The 17,663-nt window shown below is 33.1% G+C and overlaps 1 protein-coding gene across 2 annotated transcripts in view; it reads left to right on the forward strand.

Moving 5' to 3' along the window:
* Positions 1 to 17,663, forward strand: part of FBXL5 (F-box and leucine rich repeat protein 5) — a 43,596-nt gene that overhangs the window by 14,394 nt on the left and 11,539 nt on the right. For both annotated transcript variants that reach the window (XM_070613216.1, XM_070613217.1), the window contains 5 exons: positions 391 to 573; positions 2,593 to 2,718; positions 5,421 to 5,569; positions 6,193 to 6,275; positions 7,183 to 7,902. In XM_070613216.1, coding sequence (XP_070469317.1) covers positions 391 to 573; positions 2,593 to 2,718; positions 5,421 to 5,569; positions 6,193 to 6,275; positions 7,183 to 7,902 — 1,261 coding nt within the window. The remainder of the gene's footprint in view (positions 1 to 390; positions 574 to 2,592; positions 2,719 to 5,420; positions 5,570 to 6,192; positions 6,276 to 7,182; positions 7,903 to 17,663) is intronic.

Raw genomic sequence — 17,663 nt, forward strand, 5'->3', positions numbered from 1 at the left:
TTAAAAATGCCTTGGAGATCTCATAATCTGACAGACTCTACACTTGTGGATTTAAAGCAGTATAACCTGTTGGGTTCCCTTTTCAAATGATGCTTCTTATGCTACAAAGTGAGTATTTTTTTCTGTGACGCCCTTGTAAGAGGAAGTCAATTCTGTGTTTGTTATTGTAGCTCCCACCGATGAAATGTGATTTAGGCCGTGATAGTTTAACCCTTAACAAGTTTAACATCCCCATGTTACCTCTAATCCATGTTATTTCCTTTTCACGTCTTGCAAGCAGGAAAGAGTGGACTTTAGGCACTGGATTTTATTTATAGAAATGTGATTGTAATTTCTTATTGCATTTGCTCTTATAGTCTTTAATGTTAAAGTTTTTCTTCTTTATTTCAGAAGTGGAAGTGTCAGAGCAATCCACAAGTATAATCCATCTTCCTCCTGAGGTAATGCTGTCAATTTTCAGTTATCTTAATCCTCAAGAATTATGTCGATGCAGTCAAGTAAGCACTAAATGGTCTCAACTGGCAAAAACTGGATCGCTTTGGAAACATCTTTACCCTGTTCATTGGGCCAGAGGTAGGTAAATGGGACTTTTAGTTTGTTTTAAATATTTCAATCTAGTTTTTTTAGGTGAATACTCAGACATTAATGAGCAAGGCCAGGGAGGAAAACTCTGAGAGGTTGACCAAAAAGTAGATTTCATAGTTAGATTATGTGTTCTTTGTATTCATTTTTGAAAAGCTAGCAGTGCTGAAGTATTCATAAGTGAATTATGTGCTGTGTGCAGTTTTCTTTACAATAATTAGGAAACCATAGTTGGGGAGGGAATGCAAAATAATTCGCAAAATGTTGATAGTTGTTGAAGATGGGTAACGAGTACATAGGTATTGATTATGCTACTTTTTAATGCTACTTCTTCCTACTTTTGACTATGTTTGGAAATTTTCCACAACAGAAAGTTAAAAATAAAACTAATAGGTTGTCAGAACAACTTTAAATAATTAGATTATTTAAAAAATGCAAAATAAATTCTATAAAATTTAAAGGTGAGGCACCTTTATGGCTTCTTTTTGATAGAGGCTCAAAATAACTGAATCTTGTTTTGTCTTTAGTGTTATTTTTTTGTGTGTGATTAGTAATGCCTCATTCTGTAAATTACAATTTCATATTAATTAATTTCATTGTAGTAAGTTACTTTTAATGTGAACAATTAAAGAAAATTTTCTTTTCATGAGCATATAATGCAGTCATGGGATAAATGCAACTAATATGGCATATTTTTCTGTCACTGAATTAAAACAATTTCTGGGTAAGTATTAACCACAAAATTCACATTAATTGTTTTTTAGTTTTCTGTAATTTGTCACTTTGACAAATATATATATTTCTCAAATAAGTAAATTGTCTGATTTTATGTTTTATTTTTTACATTAATATATAGCACTTTTAAAATAAATTATTGTTAAATATTTAATACTTTTGAGTCAAGCTGTATGGGCTTTTGGGTAGACTTACATGATCCAAATGATTAGGATTATTATTATTCTGTGGAATAACTTTTCTATTAGTTGTAGAATTATGATAAGTGGAATGTCAAATAAGGCAAATACGGATTTGTAAAATACTTTAGCTATATTTTTAGTTATAAAGAATTAATTATTAGGAATTACATGATTAGGTAGTGTTTGATATAAAGATCAAATGTGATAATGGTATGCTAGACTTCTGTGAAGTTAAACCAGATCTTAAATATACTTCTTTTTTTCCTGTTTTTAATATGCTTAAACAAAAAGTTCCAATAGAAATGTTTTTTATTTTTTTATTTATAGTATTTGTTTCCAGAGGTTCTCAATCGGAATTGATGTTACCCCCCTCCAGGGGACATTTTGATATGTCTGTGGAGACATTTTTGTTTGTCCTATCTTGGGTTATACTTGCATCCAGTGGGTAGAGGCCAGAGTTGCTGCTCAACACCCTACAATGCACCGGACCGATCCCCACAACAGAGAATTACTCAGCCCAGAATATCAGTAGTGTCAAGATTGAGAAACCCTAATTTAGATGTAATGTTAGTAGTTCAGTAAATTAGTTTTGCATTGTCTCTCACTTCACAATCATGTAATTTAATTGCAGTATATTCTCTAGGATCTTTAAATTTATGATTTAGCTTTCCTTTAATCTTTTCCTTTGACTTCTGTTCCCACCTGCTTATGAATTGCTGACTAATTCACTACTGGGCAGAAAGTCTTGCTTCCTTTTGTTTGTTAGCTATCGTCATAGTGGGGGTGTTGTTGCTGGAGCCAATGTGAAGCCACAGGAGGGGAAAAAGGTTAAGTTGTTTTCAGTGATTTCTAAAATTGCACATAAGACTGTTGATAATTATTTTTCATAGTTCTTTTTAGTATGTCTGAAATTGAATTCTTTGCTTAAGTGTAATTTTTTTTAATCGCAGTTGAGTATTTCTAACAATAGCTGCCCCATTGCCTAGGGCTCAAATACTTTCTGTGTGTAGAGATTTTTATTATAAATAGGGTATTTTTAAATAATGATAGCCATCTAATTTTATTTCATTCCCCTTGTTTATTTGTTGAGTAGGTGACTGGTATAGTGGTCCTGCAACTGAACTTGATACTGAACCTGATGAGGAATGGGTAAAAAATAGAAAAGATGAAAGTCGTGCTTTTCAGGAGTGGGATGAAGATGCCGATATAGATGAATCTGGTAAGCTGTGTTTGGAATTAAATTATTACATGGTGCTTTATAATTAATGTTATATTTAATAATTAGTACTTAAGTGTTAAGATTTACGTATTTTGTATTTTCTAAAGAAACTCCCATGTTTTTAAGCCTACTACTTTTTAAAATTTGAGGGAATAATCAAATTTAAAATTTATTCTCTTTGAAGTAAATTTAAATGTCTATAGGGTTGTTTCCCATATGTTCTTATATTTAAATACTTTAAAAAATCAGAAAATGATGGCTGTTTTCTTATTGAAATAATGTACATTCACCATAGTGTTTTGCACTATAGTGACCATTTCATTTGATCATTTGATATAGTGACCATTTCATTGATTTAAAACCATTTCATTTGATCAGTTCAGCAGTATTTATTCAGTCATCTGTGGCCCAGTGGAAGGAGCATGAAGCTGTTGAATCTGTTTATTCATTTGTAAACAGTCATACCACATGCCTCACGTGGTTGTTGTAGAATTAAGAAGTAATATATATTCTTTGTAAATGGTAAGGGATTATAAAACTACTGTAGCCATTCATTAGGCAATATAGAATTCAGAGGTGAATAAGACTTTATTCCTACCCTTAAAGAAGTCAGAAATGGGGGAGAATTTAGAATACATGATTCTTAATTCAGAGTACATAATGAAAAATGCTATGGTTGAGGTGCAGGAAGATGCTATTTGGGAATATGGAGGAAGGAGACATAAATTCTGTCTGAGAAAATTATTACTAAAAGTTGATGAAGTAGTAAACAATTAATGGATAAGACATTCTTCTACTTGGTAAAACTGATCCTGAGGGAATTTTTATTTATAAGTTGCCCACTTAAAAAGTAGTAAGCTGATCTGGCAAAAGAACTTAACATGTAGAAAGTAAGGGCTATAAATATAAAGATTATTCTTTCAGCAGCAAGTTTATTTTTAGGAAACGAAGGTACTGCATTTTGGTATAGTTTTGAACGGTTGGAAGGTGCTCTATAAGGAAGAGGAGGTCTATTCCAGTTAGATTTGGGGATGTGCTTACCCTGTGGCAGGCTCTTCCTGGACCTGAGGTTACTAGTGAATAAAATGGAAAAACAATCCTTGGCCTTGTTTAGATTAAACTTTAGAGAGTGGAGACAGATGATAAACACAGGCAAAATATGTGCTGTAGTGGATAGTGTCCGTGCTGTGGAGAAGAATAATGAAGAGAAATAGTGCTGGGAAGAGAGGAAACAAGTTATAGTTTTAAATAGAGTGATTAGTGAAGGTCCCCTGAGAAACTTGAGCAAAGACCTCAAGGAGGTGTGGTCTTTACTCAGCTGTTCCCCAGGGAAGACTTGATTTATTTATTCTAGGAAATTAGTTCATAAAACCCATGTTGCATTTTAAAAGCTTTATCAAACTTAGTGTATTTGTCTCAACACTTGAAGATAGCCAAAGAGAAGGCCGTTGTTTTCCTTCATATTTAAAGGGAAAGGTAAGGCTATAGTGAGTGAGCCTTGCTAAGGTAATATGTCTGTCGAGTTGTTTAGTGGATCCAAGAATAAACTTTGGATCTACCATCTTATTATTGCTTTTTCAGTTTAGCTGTCTTTGCTAGTCTTGCAGAGAAGTTTTTGTTTGTCATAGGATGTTTAATTTTTGTTTAGGATTTCACAGTAAACAATACCCATTTGAATAGGGAGGGCCACAGAAACAAAAGAATCATTTGGGAATAAAACAGTAGAATAAATAGGGTTCACTAGAAGTCATTTTCATTCCTATATTTTATGACTGGCTAAAGTGACTGGTTAAAAGGAATTTAGGGTAATAGCTGTAAATATGGATCCATTAGCCACAAATTCAGAATTATTCTTTCTACTTAGATTCCTCTTGTCAGCTTCATTCAGTTTTATTTTAAATGAGACTTCCTTAACTTATTCTGTTAAACTGTTCTATGTTTAGAGACATTCAAGTTAGGTCTTTAGGTAAACATAATAATAATAGGATTCTGAGACAGGTGATAAAATTATTAATTCGTTCTTTTTAGTGTAGTTAGTTTTTTTCCTTATATCAAATTGGAGTTTGTAGTTTCTTTTGTGTTCATTGTTATAGTAGTGCATCCTATCGTAAACGTCCAAGATCTCCAGAAGTTATTAAGCAGAAAGCAAAAGCCATACTCATTTTTAAGTTCTTAAAAATTCTAAGGTACTTTTCTTTTTTATTTCATTATGACCAGGCTAACTTAATTGTTTTAAAACTCTTCTAGCTCTCTGTACCTTTTATTTCAGTAAAATAACAAATGGTACTTTATTATGACTCATTTTTCTTTTGATATTCTGTATTCTCTTGAGGAACTTCTACTATTCTTAAAGTATTCAGAGTTCATTTCCAAAACTTTTTAAGTGCCTGAAACTGGAGTTATTTTTTCTTTCCCTCTGCTCCCTACCTTGATATAAAAATCACCTTCAACCTTGAAGCATATGGAAAAATCTTCCCTTCATTCTCACTGTAAACCTTTTCTTTTTCTTTTGTCTCTTTTTAGTTGATGTAAGATTGTTAAATATTAAGTCCTGGAGAGTAAGACCTTGTCCATTTAACTTGCTTTGCATACAAAAGGGAGTTTGAGGGTAGCAAAAAGTATTTCATATTTAATGATTTGGTGATTCCTTGAGTAGCCTAATTAGTGTATCAAGTTCTTAGACTTTTGAATTCATTTTACAGAAGAGTCTGCAGAGGAATCGATTGCTATCAGCATTGCACAAATGGAAAAACGTTTACTCCATGGCTTAATTCATAATGTTCTACCTTATGTTGGTACTTCTGTAAAAACTTTAGTATTAGCATACAGCTCTGCAGTTTCCAGCAAAATGGTATGTATAGCACTAGTTTGGGTATTAAGAAAAAGTAGCAATGATCTCAGTTCGGTTTGCCTATGCCTGAATTTAATTAATGAAAAAAAAAACTATATTTACCCATGAGAGTGCCTTCCCATGGGTAGGCATACACTGCTAACTTTCATATTATTTCATTTCAGTTCTCACAGTAATCTTTGTACATAGATATCTTTGTCATGCATTATAGAAAAGAAAACAGAGACTAGGAGAGGTTAAACAGTTTATTCAGTTTCACAGATATTAAGTGAAGAAGCCCAGTTTTATATGATTCTTTATGATATATAAGACATGGTAAGATGGGCAAGTAAGATTAAATCACTGTTTTTTGACATCCCACATGAGAATCTTTTTGGATATTCCTTAAAAATGTAAACAGGAGTTTAATCTCACAGTTACTAAAATAGATTCTCCAGGCTTTGAGCCCAGAATATATATTTTTAATGCAGAATTGAAATGATTTTTACATGCACAAAGATTTGAGAATCATTTGATTATATTATTTATTGACAATATAATAATATTATTTACTAAAAGTTATCTCTCTTTTAATCTAGCTAAAAGTCTACAGATCTTCACAGTGATCTTTTTCTCTTCCTTAGGTTAGGCAGATTTTAGAGCTTTGTCCTAACCTGGAGCATCTGGATCTTACCCAAACTGACATTTCAGATTCTGCATTTGACAGGTTAGTTATTTTTGAATATTTAAATACAATGATTTCTAACTATGAAACAGTAGAATTGTTTTGTAGTTTCTCATTTGTGTAATTGTAGTTTAATCATACTATTATTTTTTACTATCAGATGTGAGTCATGTATGGCTATCACCTGATAGCATCCTCCAGTTCTTTGCCTCTTGTCTATAGATCCCAGCTGATCCAAAACTTCAGTCTATCATCCTGTCATCTTTATAATCCTCTATTGTGTCTAGGCCTTTGAGCCTTGCTGTGCAACATACAGATTGGCACTATGTTTTTAAGAAGTTTTCAGTTCCACTTGGGCTCCAAATGCTATTTGGCAAGGCTTTCTCTTACATTCTTCATAGTTATTCCGAAATTGTGGCACTTACTTCAAGCTACAGTCTTTACAGATTTTATTTCCTTGGAAGCCACCACTTTCCTTCTTATTCTTTCTCACCCTCCTCTTTCCTACCCTAGCATTTATATCAGCACCTCTCTTCTTCTTTCAGAGGGAGAGGTGTACTCTTCTCTGGCTAAGGCTAATTCTCTACCAATTCCTAGAGCTTATTTCTTCTGGATCTTCCTCCATTAATTAGTCGTTATTCTCTTTCTTTCATGTGTATACAGCCTTTACTGGTTACTTTTCGGGATAATAAATTAAGTCTGTCCCTTCCATAACCTCCTCCTCTCCTACCCTTCTGTTAGGTCAGCAATACTCTTAGTTCCTAATTACTCTTATTTTCTTTTTGTATCCCTAGCGTCTAAAATAGTGCCTGACGATAGATATTCAATAAATGTTTGATTATATTAAATTTAAAATGTTTCTTCTATTTTCCGTCTACTTATATATAGTCAGATGCTTTTGAAAAATTTAACGGTATCCACTAATAGTCTTGTTGCCTCTTAATTATAGTTGGTCTTGGCTTGGTTGCTGCCAGAGTCTTCGGCATCTTGATCTGTCTGGATGTGAAAAAATCACAGATGTGGCTCTAGAGAAGATTTCTAGAGCTCTTGGAATTCTGACATCTCATCAGAGTGGCCTTTTGAAAACTTCTACAAGCAAAATTACTTCGACTACATGGAAAAATAAAGACACTACCATGCAGTCCACCAAGCAGTATGCTTGTTTGCACCATTTAACTAATAAGGACATAGGAGAAGAAATAGATAATGAACATCCCTGGACTAAGCCTGTTTCTTCTGAAAATTTCACTTCTCCTTATGTGTGGATGTTAGATGCTGAAGATTTGGCTGATATTGAAGATGCTGTAGAATGGAGACATAGAAATGTTGAAAATCTTTGTGTAATGGAAACAGCATCCAACTTTAATTGTTCCTCCTCTGCCTGTTACAGTAAGGATATTGTTGGACTAAGGACTAGTGTCTGTTGGCAACAGCATTGTGCTTCTCCAGCCTTTGCATATTGCGGTCATTCATTTTGTTGTACAGGAACAGCTCTAAGAACTATGTCGGCACTCCCAGAGTCTTCTGCATTGTGTAAAAAAGCATTAAGGACTAGACTGCTTAGGGAAAAAGTTTACTCTGGGAGTGAAAAATCTGATCAAGAGACTGGTCGAGTCCTTTTGTTTCTCAGTTTGTCTGGATGTTATCAGATCACAGACCATGGTCTCAGGTAAGTAGTTAGTTGCAGAGTACTAGGAAATGAACGTGTTCTCATTCTCAAATGGAATATAAAATTTTGAATCTAAGTTATTCCTCTCAGCTGATTTATTTAACTAAAAGACTTGACGAAGTGTTGGAACATTTAACTTCAGCATGACATTTCATTTCAGTCAGGTTATATCCTTTGTGAGATATGGGAGAACATAAATTTAAAGTTTCACGAATATTTAGCAAATGCTTACACATTTTCTTAGGTGCTTTAGTGGATAAATTTAGTAAATTTAGTAAAGATAAGTAGTATTTAGTAAAGATAAATAAGATACACTTTTTACTCTCAGGGACTTGTAACAGAGAAGAAAATGTGTGTACCATATTATGTTGCTGTGTGTCATTTGTGTACTTTCTTTAAGGGATATTGAATAAAGATTTTGTGGGGAATCAAAGGAGAGAGAGACCTCTCATCTGATTGCAGTAAACGATCAGAAAACTTAAGGAAGAGATGGCACTGAGTTAAGCCTTGAACAAAGACAAAGGATTTTGACAGGTGGCATTGGGAGGAGATACCATTCCAAGCAGTGGGCATCACTTGAGTGCACAGTAAACCACTGTTTTAGCTGCTGTTAGGTTATTTTGTTGTTATTTGTTGTTATGGCTCTTCTCAGCATTAATAATGTGCAGTAATTCCTTATCTTTGATATGAGCCTTTGGAAATTGATGACATGTTTTCTCTTTTACCCTGTGATAGATTTGAATTTTACTAGGGTTTTTTAATAATAGGGTGTCAGACATGTTAAACAATGAAAATTCATCCAGCACAAAGCCTAATACTCCCTCTTTTCTTATAAGTATGATCTTTAGCAGATTAAGTTGAACTCAGTGGGGAATGTTCAGAGGAGACTTGGCATTCCACCTTGGTTGTAGTGAAGGATATGTATTGAGCAATAGTGGGAGATAAGGCTATAAAATATAAAATAGGTTGATGATATATTGATGGAAAGTGTGAATGCCAAGTAGAGAAATAGTATCTTTTTTTTTTTGTGAGGAAGATTTTCTCTGAGCTAACGTTCTTTGCCAATCTTCCTCTTTTTTGTTTTTTGCTTGAGGAAGATTGGCCCTGAGCTTACATCTGTGCCAGTCTTCCTCTATTTTGTATGTGGGTCGCTGCCGCAGTGTGGCTTGATGAGTGGTGTAGGTCTGCACTGGGAATCCGAACCCATGAACACTGGGCTGCCAAAGTGGAATGTGCTGGACTTAACCACTATGCTGTGGGACCAGCCCCCCAAACTAGTATTTTTTGAGTAGCCCTCTACATTGTTCTTTCTTTAAGAAGCTGAGTCCTTTAAAAAAGAAAAAGTGTATATATTTCAAAGGTACCCCACGTGATTCAGTGATTTCCTAAAATGTTATTTGCAATGAAAACTTTGATAAATAAAGTCCTAATTTAAATCTACAGGAAAGTTAGCCTAAAGGAATCTTTGTAAAGGCTTTTGGAAAGAAAATAATTCTATCCTAATTTATTGGCATTAATACTAGAAAAATTTGGTTTAAGAAAATCTTTAAGGGGTACAGAATTATATTTCTTTTTATTCTTTCATACTTAGAATTTTTTTTTCTTTTTTTGCCTTAAAGTGAGTTATGGTTTTATATTGGGGATCTTGGAAAACGTAGAATGTCTGTAGAACTAATTTAGTGCCGTTACACAGCCTTTAACTTTTACAAAGGGCAAAGCACTGCTGAGCAGTATTGGAATTGAGTAGCCAGAGTTTAGAATTTTTGATCTTTAACGGTGATCTACTTATCTTGTATTGCCTTCTTAAGTCATAAAGAGAATACGCGGGAGGAGTTCTACATTTTACTTTCTCTTTTTCCGTAAGCATGATCTTTAGCAGATTAAATTGTTCTCTTTTTTCCTAGAGCAAAGGAAGGGTGGAAGTGAAACATTTATTAGCCCAGAGAGGTAGATCTTCTTAACAGCCAGATTCTACTATATGTTTTATAGAACCCACATGAGGGTTTCTATGCACAATGTTGGAGAAAAGACTTAACCTGAGGCTTACATAGGATGAATAGATGACACAGTAGGTTTTCAACAAGTGGTAGCTGCTGTGCAGTAATCGTTTGATTATCTTTGATATGAGCCTTTGGAAATTGATTACATGTTTTCTCTTTTGTCCTGTAATAGATTTGAATATTACGACATCTGTTTAGTAATGGGTGTCAGATACATTATAATGAAAAATTCATCCAGCACAGAACCTAATACTCCCTACCATTATAAAAAATACTTAATACAAGATTATTACAGAAATCTTTCAAAAGTCATGTACAGTAACTAAAGCCCTTTTCCCCTAAGGTAACTACTATTACTGTGGTTTAGCTGCTGTGCATCATTTCATTAATTTTCTTTTTATTCAAATTCAGGTGCATGTATTATAGTTAAAACAATAGAAAGCAAAGGACACTCATATTCTGAGTTTTATTCCTTTTTAAAATTTTATTATATTTTTATATATTTATTCTTACCTGATACAGTTTTAGTTGTTTTTGAATGTAATTTGGTTCTAAAGTAAAAGAAAGTTTTGGTTCAGTTTAAAACCTAATAATTCACTTTCCAGTACCATTATCTTTTTCATTACCATTATACCTTATTAAAACTTATTTGTAGCTTATCCAGTTGCATTTTCAACACGACCAGTTTTATTGTTTGTTCAAAGAATGAAGTAGCACATATAACTCTTGGTAATATTTCAGAGCTGCAGTGATGTCCGTTTGGGTGACAATTTCCCTGTCTTTCTTAGTTTTGTCAGGATATTTTTAAATAAGCCAGAACTTATTAAAAGTTCTATATAATTAAAAATTGATTTCAAGGGGAGTCAAAATTTTGATGAATCTAATTAAGAAGTGTCTTCTATTTGCTTTTAGTGAAAAAGGGTTTAGAAACTTCCTGTGTAAGGTTTGGAAAATGCTGGAAGGGGGATACTTCATCTAAAATTAGAATTTTAAGGCTTTATTTAAATACCAAAGAGTTTCCATCCCCACTTCCCTCCAAGGCAGAGAGTTAATTTCCTAAGTAAAATTTGAAGAAAAACATGAAGGTGATTTTTCGGTTGTTATTTCAAAGTATAATTTTGGCTTATTATTAAATTCTGATACTGTTAACTTTGGAAGTAACTAAATGGATAATTTGATTCTGTTGGGAGTGAAAAGTTACATGTCTTCCTTATGGTTTTCACAAGTAGTGGTGAGGAGTTTGCATATGAGATATCCTTAAAAAAATAGTTTGAGTTTGAATTTAGGGAAGAATTCGTTTTGTGGATGGGGGACACACAGGAACTAACTTATCTGATATTATTTGGACTGTTAGCTAATCGAAAAAGTCTGCAATCTGAGTGCAAATGGTCTCTTTTTAATTATGTTATCTTGAAGGAATCTTTCTCAATCATTTAGATATTTATTGAGCATCTCCTGTATGACTTGCCCTGTTCTAATTACTAGGGATCCACAGTATATAAGACAGATTCCTGCTTTCATAGAGTTTATAATCTTATAGCAGAAATAGACAATAAACATATAGTATCAGACTGAATGTTCTGAAGTAAAGTTAGGTTACGGGATAGAGAATACAAAGAATGTTCCTTCATATTTGAGGGGTAGAAAAAGCTTTGAAGGAAACATTTTTTGAGTAGAGATTGGCATGAAGTTAGAGAGTGCATTTTGTGTGCACTGAAGGAAATAGAAAATACAAATTTAATTTTTAGAAACAACTTTTGCATTTATTATGTTAGTTTAAAAAGTTTTTCAGTTAACCAGTTAAAATAATAAGTACAACTGTCAATAGGGTTGAGAACAAATATAACTCATGCGTACGTAAAACTCAGTTTATGGGAACGGAAGTGCTAATTGGGAAGGTTCAGCATATCCTTCTGCATTAGTCATTATATTTTATTCAGGGATGGGTAGCATGAGTTTTGGCAAGTTGGTTATGACCAGCTTGTTAAAAGAGGATTGACTATAAAAATATAGCTTGAAAATCAAGATTTTATACTAGATTGAAGCCATAGGGAACAGATATAGTGTCATGTGTGTAGTCTTAATGCAACATTTTCAGGTTTTCATTGGAATGAAATAAATATTGTCTATTGTTGATTAAAAATAGACTCTTACCTAAATTCTCAACCTTCTTTGGCCCCCTCACATTGCCATTATTGTTTTGGTACACACCACTGATTCTCTCTTTGAACCCAAGGCAACTACTCTTTTAATCTGTTGCAGATAGCGTATATTGTTAGGTTTTACTTTTTTTTTATCCAGTCAAACATTCTCTGTCATTTAATTGACCTGTTTAGGCCATTCACATTTAATATAATATTGATGTGATTAGATTTATGCCTATTATTTTGCTGTTTGTTTTCCGCTTGTTTCATCTTTTCTTTCTTCATGTTTTGTCTTTTCCTGACTTTTTATGGATTTATTAAATACTTTTTAGGATCTATTTTATCTCTACTGTTGGCTAGTACCTCATTTATTTAATATTTGTATGCATTTTTAAAAAATTAATAGTAAAATATACATACCGTAACTGTTACCATTTTAAACATTCTTGAATGTACAATTCAGCAGGATTAAGTACATTCACTGTATTATGTAACTTTCACCACTATCCACGTACAAACCTTTTTCGTCACTCGAAACAGAAACTGTAACCATCAAGCAAAAACTCCTTATCCTCCCATCCCTCCCAGCCTCTGGTAGTTTCTATTTTACTTTCTGTCTCTATGTATTTGGGTCATTTATATATCATAGATATTTCAAGTAAGTAGAATCATACAACACTTCTCCTTTTATGTCTTGCTTATTTCACTTAGCGTAGTATTTTCAAGGTTCCATCCATGTTGTAGCATGTATCAGAACTTCATTTAGTTTTATAGTTGAATAATCTACTGTATTTATACACCACATTTTGTTTAACTATTCATCATTGATGTCGTCATTGATGGACACTTGGGTTGTTTCTACTTTTTTAGCTGTTGTGAAAATGCTGCTGTGAACTTTGGCATGCAAGTGTGTGTTTGAGTCCCTGTTTTAATTTCTTCTTTAATTTCTTTCAGCCATGTTTTGTAGTTTTCTATGTACAAGTCTTTTTCTTTGTTGGTTAAATTTATTCTTAAGTATTTTAGTGTTTTTGATGTTATTGTAAATGGAATTGTTTTCTTAATTTCCTTTTCAGGTTGTTCATTGCTAGTATATAGAAATAAAATTGATTTTTACATGTTGGCTTTGTATCTTGCTGCTTTGCTGAATTTGTTTATTAGCTCTAACAGGTTTTTTTGTGAATTCTTTAGTTTTGTACATGTAAGATCATGTCTTGTAAAATCAAAGATAATTTTCTTTCTTTCTTTCTGATTTGGATACTACTTATTTTTCAGTCTAGTTGCTCTGGCTAGAACTTCCAGTGCTATGTTAAATAGCAGTGTCTATAGTAGGCATCCTTATCTTGTTCCTTATTTTAGGGGAGAAACTGTCTTTCACCACTGATTATGTTAGCTGTGGGTTTTCCATATGTGCCCTTTATCATGTTGAGGAAGTTCTTTTTTATTCCTGGTTTCCTGTTCTTATCATGTAAGGGTGTTTGATTTTGTCAAATGCTTTTTCTGCATCAGTTGAGATGATCATGTGTTTTTTTCCTTCATTCTATTAGTGTGGTGTATTAAGTTGATTTTCATATGTTGAATCAGCCTTGCATTCCTGGGATAAAACCCACTTGATCTTGATCATTGTGTATAATCCTTCTAATCTTCTGAATTCAATTTGCTAATTTTTGTTGAGCGTTTTTGCATTTATATTTATAAGCGCTATTTGGCCTGTAGTTTTCTTGTTGTGCCTTTGTCTGGCTTTGGGATCAGGGTAATACTAGACTCATGAATGAGTAGGAAGTCTTCCTCCTCTTCAGTATTTTGGAATAGTTTGAGATGGATTGTTATTAATTTTTCTTTAAATGTCTAGAAGAATTCACCAGTGAGGCCATCTGACTTTGGCTTCTTAGTTGGGAGGTTTTTGATTACTAACTCAATCCCCTTACTTGTTAAAGATCTATTCAGATTTTCCATTTCTTCTTGAGTGAGTTTTGGTACTTTTTGTGTTTCTGGGAAATTTGTCCATTTCATCCAGGTTATACAATTAGTTTGGCATACCATTGTCATAGTACTATCTTATAATCCTTTGTATTCCTGTAAAATTGTTAGTAATGTCCCAACTTTCATTTCTGACTTTTAATTTGTCTTCTGTCTTTTTTTTCTTAGTCAGTGGAACTAAAAGTCAATTTTGTTGATCTTTTCAAAGAATCAACTTTTGGTTTTGTTGATTTTTCTCTATTGTTTTTGTATTCTCTGTTTTTTAAAATCTCTGCTCTAGTCTTTATTCTTTCTTTCCTTGTGCTTTGAGTTTAGTTTGCTCTTCTTGTTCTAATTCTTTAAGATGTTTAGTTATTTTATTGATTTAAGATCTTCTTTTTTAATGTTGTATTTACAACTGTAGATTTCACTCTTGGCCCTCCTTTTGTTGCATCCCAGCTTTGGTATGTTGGGTTTTTGTTTTCATTCATATCAGTTTCCTTTGTGATTTCTTCTTTGACTCAATGGTTGTTTAAGAGTGTATTGTTTAACTTCCACATAGTAATGGATTTCCAGGGTTTTTTCTGGTACTGATTTATAATTTCATTCCATTGTGATCAGAAAATATACTTTTATGAGTTCAGTCTTTTTAAAATTTATTAGGACTTGTTTTGTGGCATAACAATGTCTATTTTGGAGAGTGTTCCATGTGCATGTGAGAAGAATGCATGTATTCTGCTGTTGTCAGGTAGAGTGTTCTGTATGTGTCTCTTAGGTCTCATTTCTTTATACCATTGTTCAAGTTTTCTATTTCCCTATTGATCTTCGGTCCATGTCCTATCTATTATTGAAAATGGCATAGTGAATTCTCCAACAATTTTTGTTGAAGTTTGTTTTTCCCTTCAATTCTGTCAATTTTTGTTTCATATATTTGGGGCTGTGTTGTTAGGTGTGTATATGTTTATAATTGTTTTGTCTTCTTGGTGGAGTGAACCTTTTACAATATATATTATCCTTTGTCTCTTGTAACCTTTTTTTGATTTGAAGTCTCTTTTGTTTGACAATAGTGTAGTCACTCTGGCTCTCTTTTGTTTACTTTTTGCATGGAGTATCTTTTCTCATCCTTTTACTTTTAACCTCTTTATGTCTTTGCATCTAAAGTGAGGTCTTTTATAGATGGTGTATAGATGAGCCATTTTTTAAATCTAGTATGCTAATCTCTGCCTTTTAATAGAATAATTTAGTCGATTTACCTTAAAAAAATTTTTTTATTGAGGTAACATTGGTTTATAACATTATATAAAATTTCATGTGTACATTGTTATATTTCAGCTTCTGTATAGACTACTGCCAAAAAGTCTAGTTGCCGTCCATTACTGTACAAATGAGCCCCTTTACCCCTTTCACCCTCCCACCATCCTCGTTACCCCAGTAGCCACCAGTCTAGTCTCTGTATCTATGTGCTTGTTTTTTGTTGTTTTATTTCCCACATGAGTGAAATCTTATGGTATTTGGCTTTCTCCATCTGAAATATTTTGCTTAGCATAGTACCCTCAAGGTCCACCCATGGTGTTGCAAATGACAAAATTTCATCTTTTTTATGGCTGAGTAGTATTCCGTTTTGTGTGTGTGTGTGTGTGTGTGTGTGTGTGTGTGTGTGTGTACCATGTCTTTATCCATTCATCCATTGATGGGTGCTTAGGTTGTTTCCAAGTGTTGGCTGTTGTGAATAATGCTTCAGTGAACATAGGGGTGCATATATCTTTTTGAATTAGTGTTTTCATGTTCTTTGGATAAATACCCAGAAGTGGAATAGCTGGATCATATGATAGTTCTGTTTTTAACTTTTTGAGGAATTTCCATACTGTTTTCCGTGGTAGCTGCACCTGTTTACATTCCCTCCAGCAGTGTATGAGGGTTTCCTTTTCTCCACATCCTCTCCAACACTTATTTTTTGTCTTTTTAATAATAGTAGTAATTTTAATAAAATTTAGTAATCTTTTGTCTTTTTAATAATAGCCATTCTGACAGGCATGAGGTTGTCTCTCATGGTGGTTTTGATGTGCATTTCCCTAATAATTAGTGATGCTGAACATCTTTTCATGTCCCTATTGGCCATCTGTATATCTTCTTTGAAAAAATGTCTATTCAGATCCTCTGCCCATTTTTTAATTGTTTTTTTTCTGTTGATGAGTTGTATGAGTTCTTTATATATTTTGGATGTCAGCCCCTTATTGGATACATGATTTACAAATATCTTTTCCCAATTCTCTTTTTGTTTTGTTGATGGTTTCTTTTGCTATGCAGAAGCTTTTTAGCTTGATATAATCCCATTTGTTTATTTTTTCTTTTGTTTCCCTTGCTTGAGGAGGCATATTAAAAAAGATAATTACTAAGACTGATGTCAAAGAGAGTACTGCCTGTGTTTTCTTTTAGGAGTTTTATGGTTTGAAGTGTCACATTCAAGTGTTTAATCCACTTTGAGTTAATTTTTGTGTATGGTGTAAGATTGTGATATACTTCATTCTTTTGCATGTGTCTGTTTGTTTTTTCTAACACTATTTATTCAAGAGACTTTCCTTTCTCCATTGTATGTTCTTAGCTTCTTTGTTGAAAATTAGCTGTTAAATATGTGGGTTTATTTCTAGGCTCTCAGTTCTGTTCCATTGATCTGTGTGTCTTTTTCTGCTAGTACCATGCTGTTTTGATTACTAGTTTTGTAGAATACTTTGAAATCAGAGCATGTGATTGATGCCTTCAGCTTTGTTGTGTTTTCCCCAGGATTGCTTTGGCTATTTGGGGTCTTTTGTTGTTCCATATAAATTTTAGGATTCTTTGTTCTATTTCCATGAAAAATGTCATTAGGACTCTGATAGAGATTGCGTTAAATATGTAGATTGCTTTAGGTAGTATGGATATTTTAACTATGTCAGTTCTTCCAATCCATGAGCATGGACTATCTTTCCATTTCTTTGTGTCTTCTCTGATTTATTTCAATAATCTTTTATAGTTTTTAGTGTACAAGTCTTTCACCTCCTTGGTTAAATTTATTCCTAGATGTTTTATTGTTTTTGTTGCAGTTGTAAATGGGATTGTATTCTTAATCTCTCTCTCTGCTGTTTCATTGTTAATGTACAGAAGCATGACTGATTTTTGTAGGTTTGTTTTATAACCTGCAGCTTACCTGTATTCGTTGATTATTTCTAATAGTTTTTTTGTGGATTCTTTAGGGTTTTCTATATGTAGAATCATGTCATCCACAAATGGTGATACTTCTTCCTTTCAAGTTTGGATCCCTTTTACTTCTTTTTCTTGCCTAGTTGCTCTGGCCAGAGTTTCCAATACTATGTTGAACAAAAGTCGTGAAAGCTGATGTCCTTGCCTTGTTCCTCTTAGCGGGATAGGTTTCAGTTTTTCACCATTGGATATGATGTTAGCTGTGGTCTTCTCCTATGAGATCTTTATCATGTTGAGCTACTTCCCTTCTATTCCCATTTTATTCAGAGTTATTATCATAAATGGGTGCTGAATCTTGTAGAATGCTTTCTCTGCATCTCTTGAGATGATCATTTGATTTAATTTACATTTAAAGTAATTACTGATAAGGAAGGATTTACTTACGGTGTTTAGCTTTTTTTTCCCTTAAATCTTACATTTTTGT

This window comes from Equus przewalskii, chromosome 3, assembly GCF_037783145.1.
Source record: "Equus przewalskii isolate Varuska chromosome 3, EquPr2, whole genome shotgun sequence".
Lineage (NCBI taxonomy): Eukaryota > Metazoa > Chordata > Mammalia > Perissodactyla > Equidae > Equus > Equus przewalskii.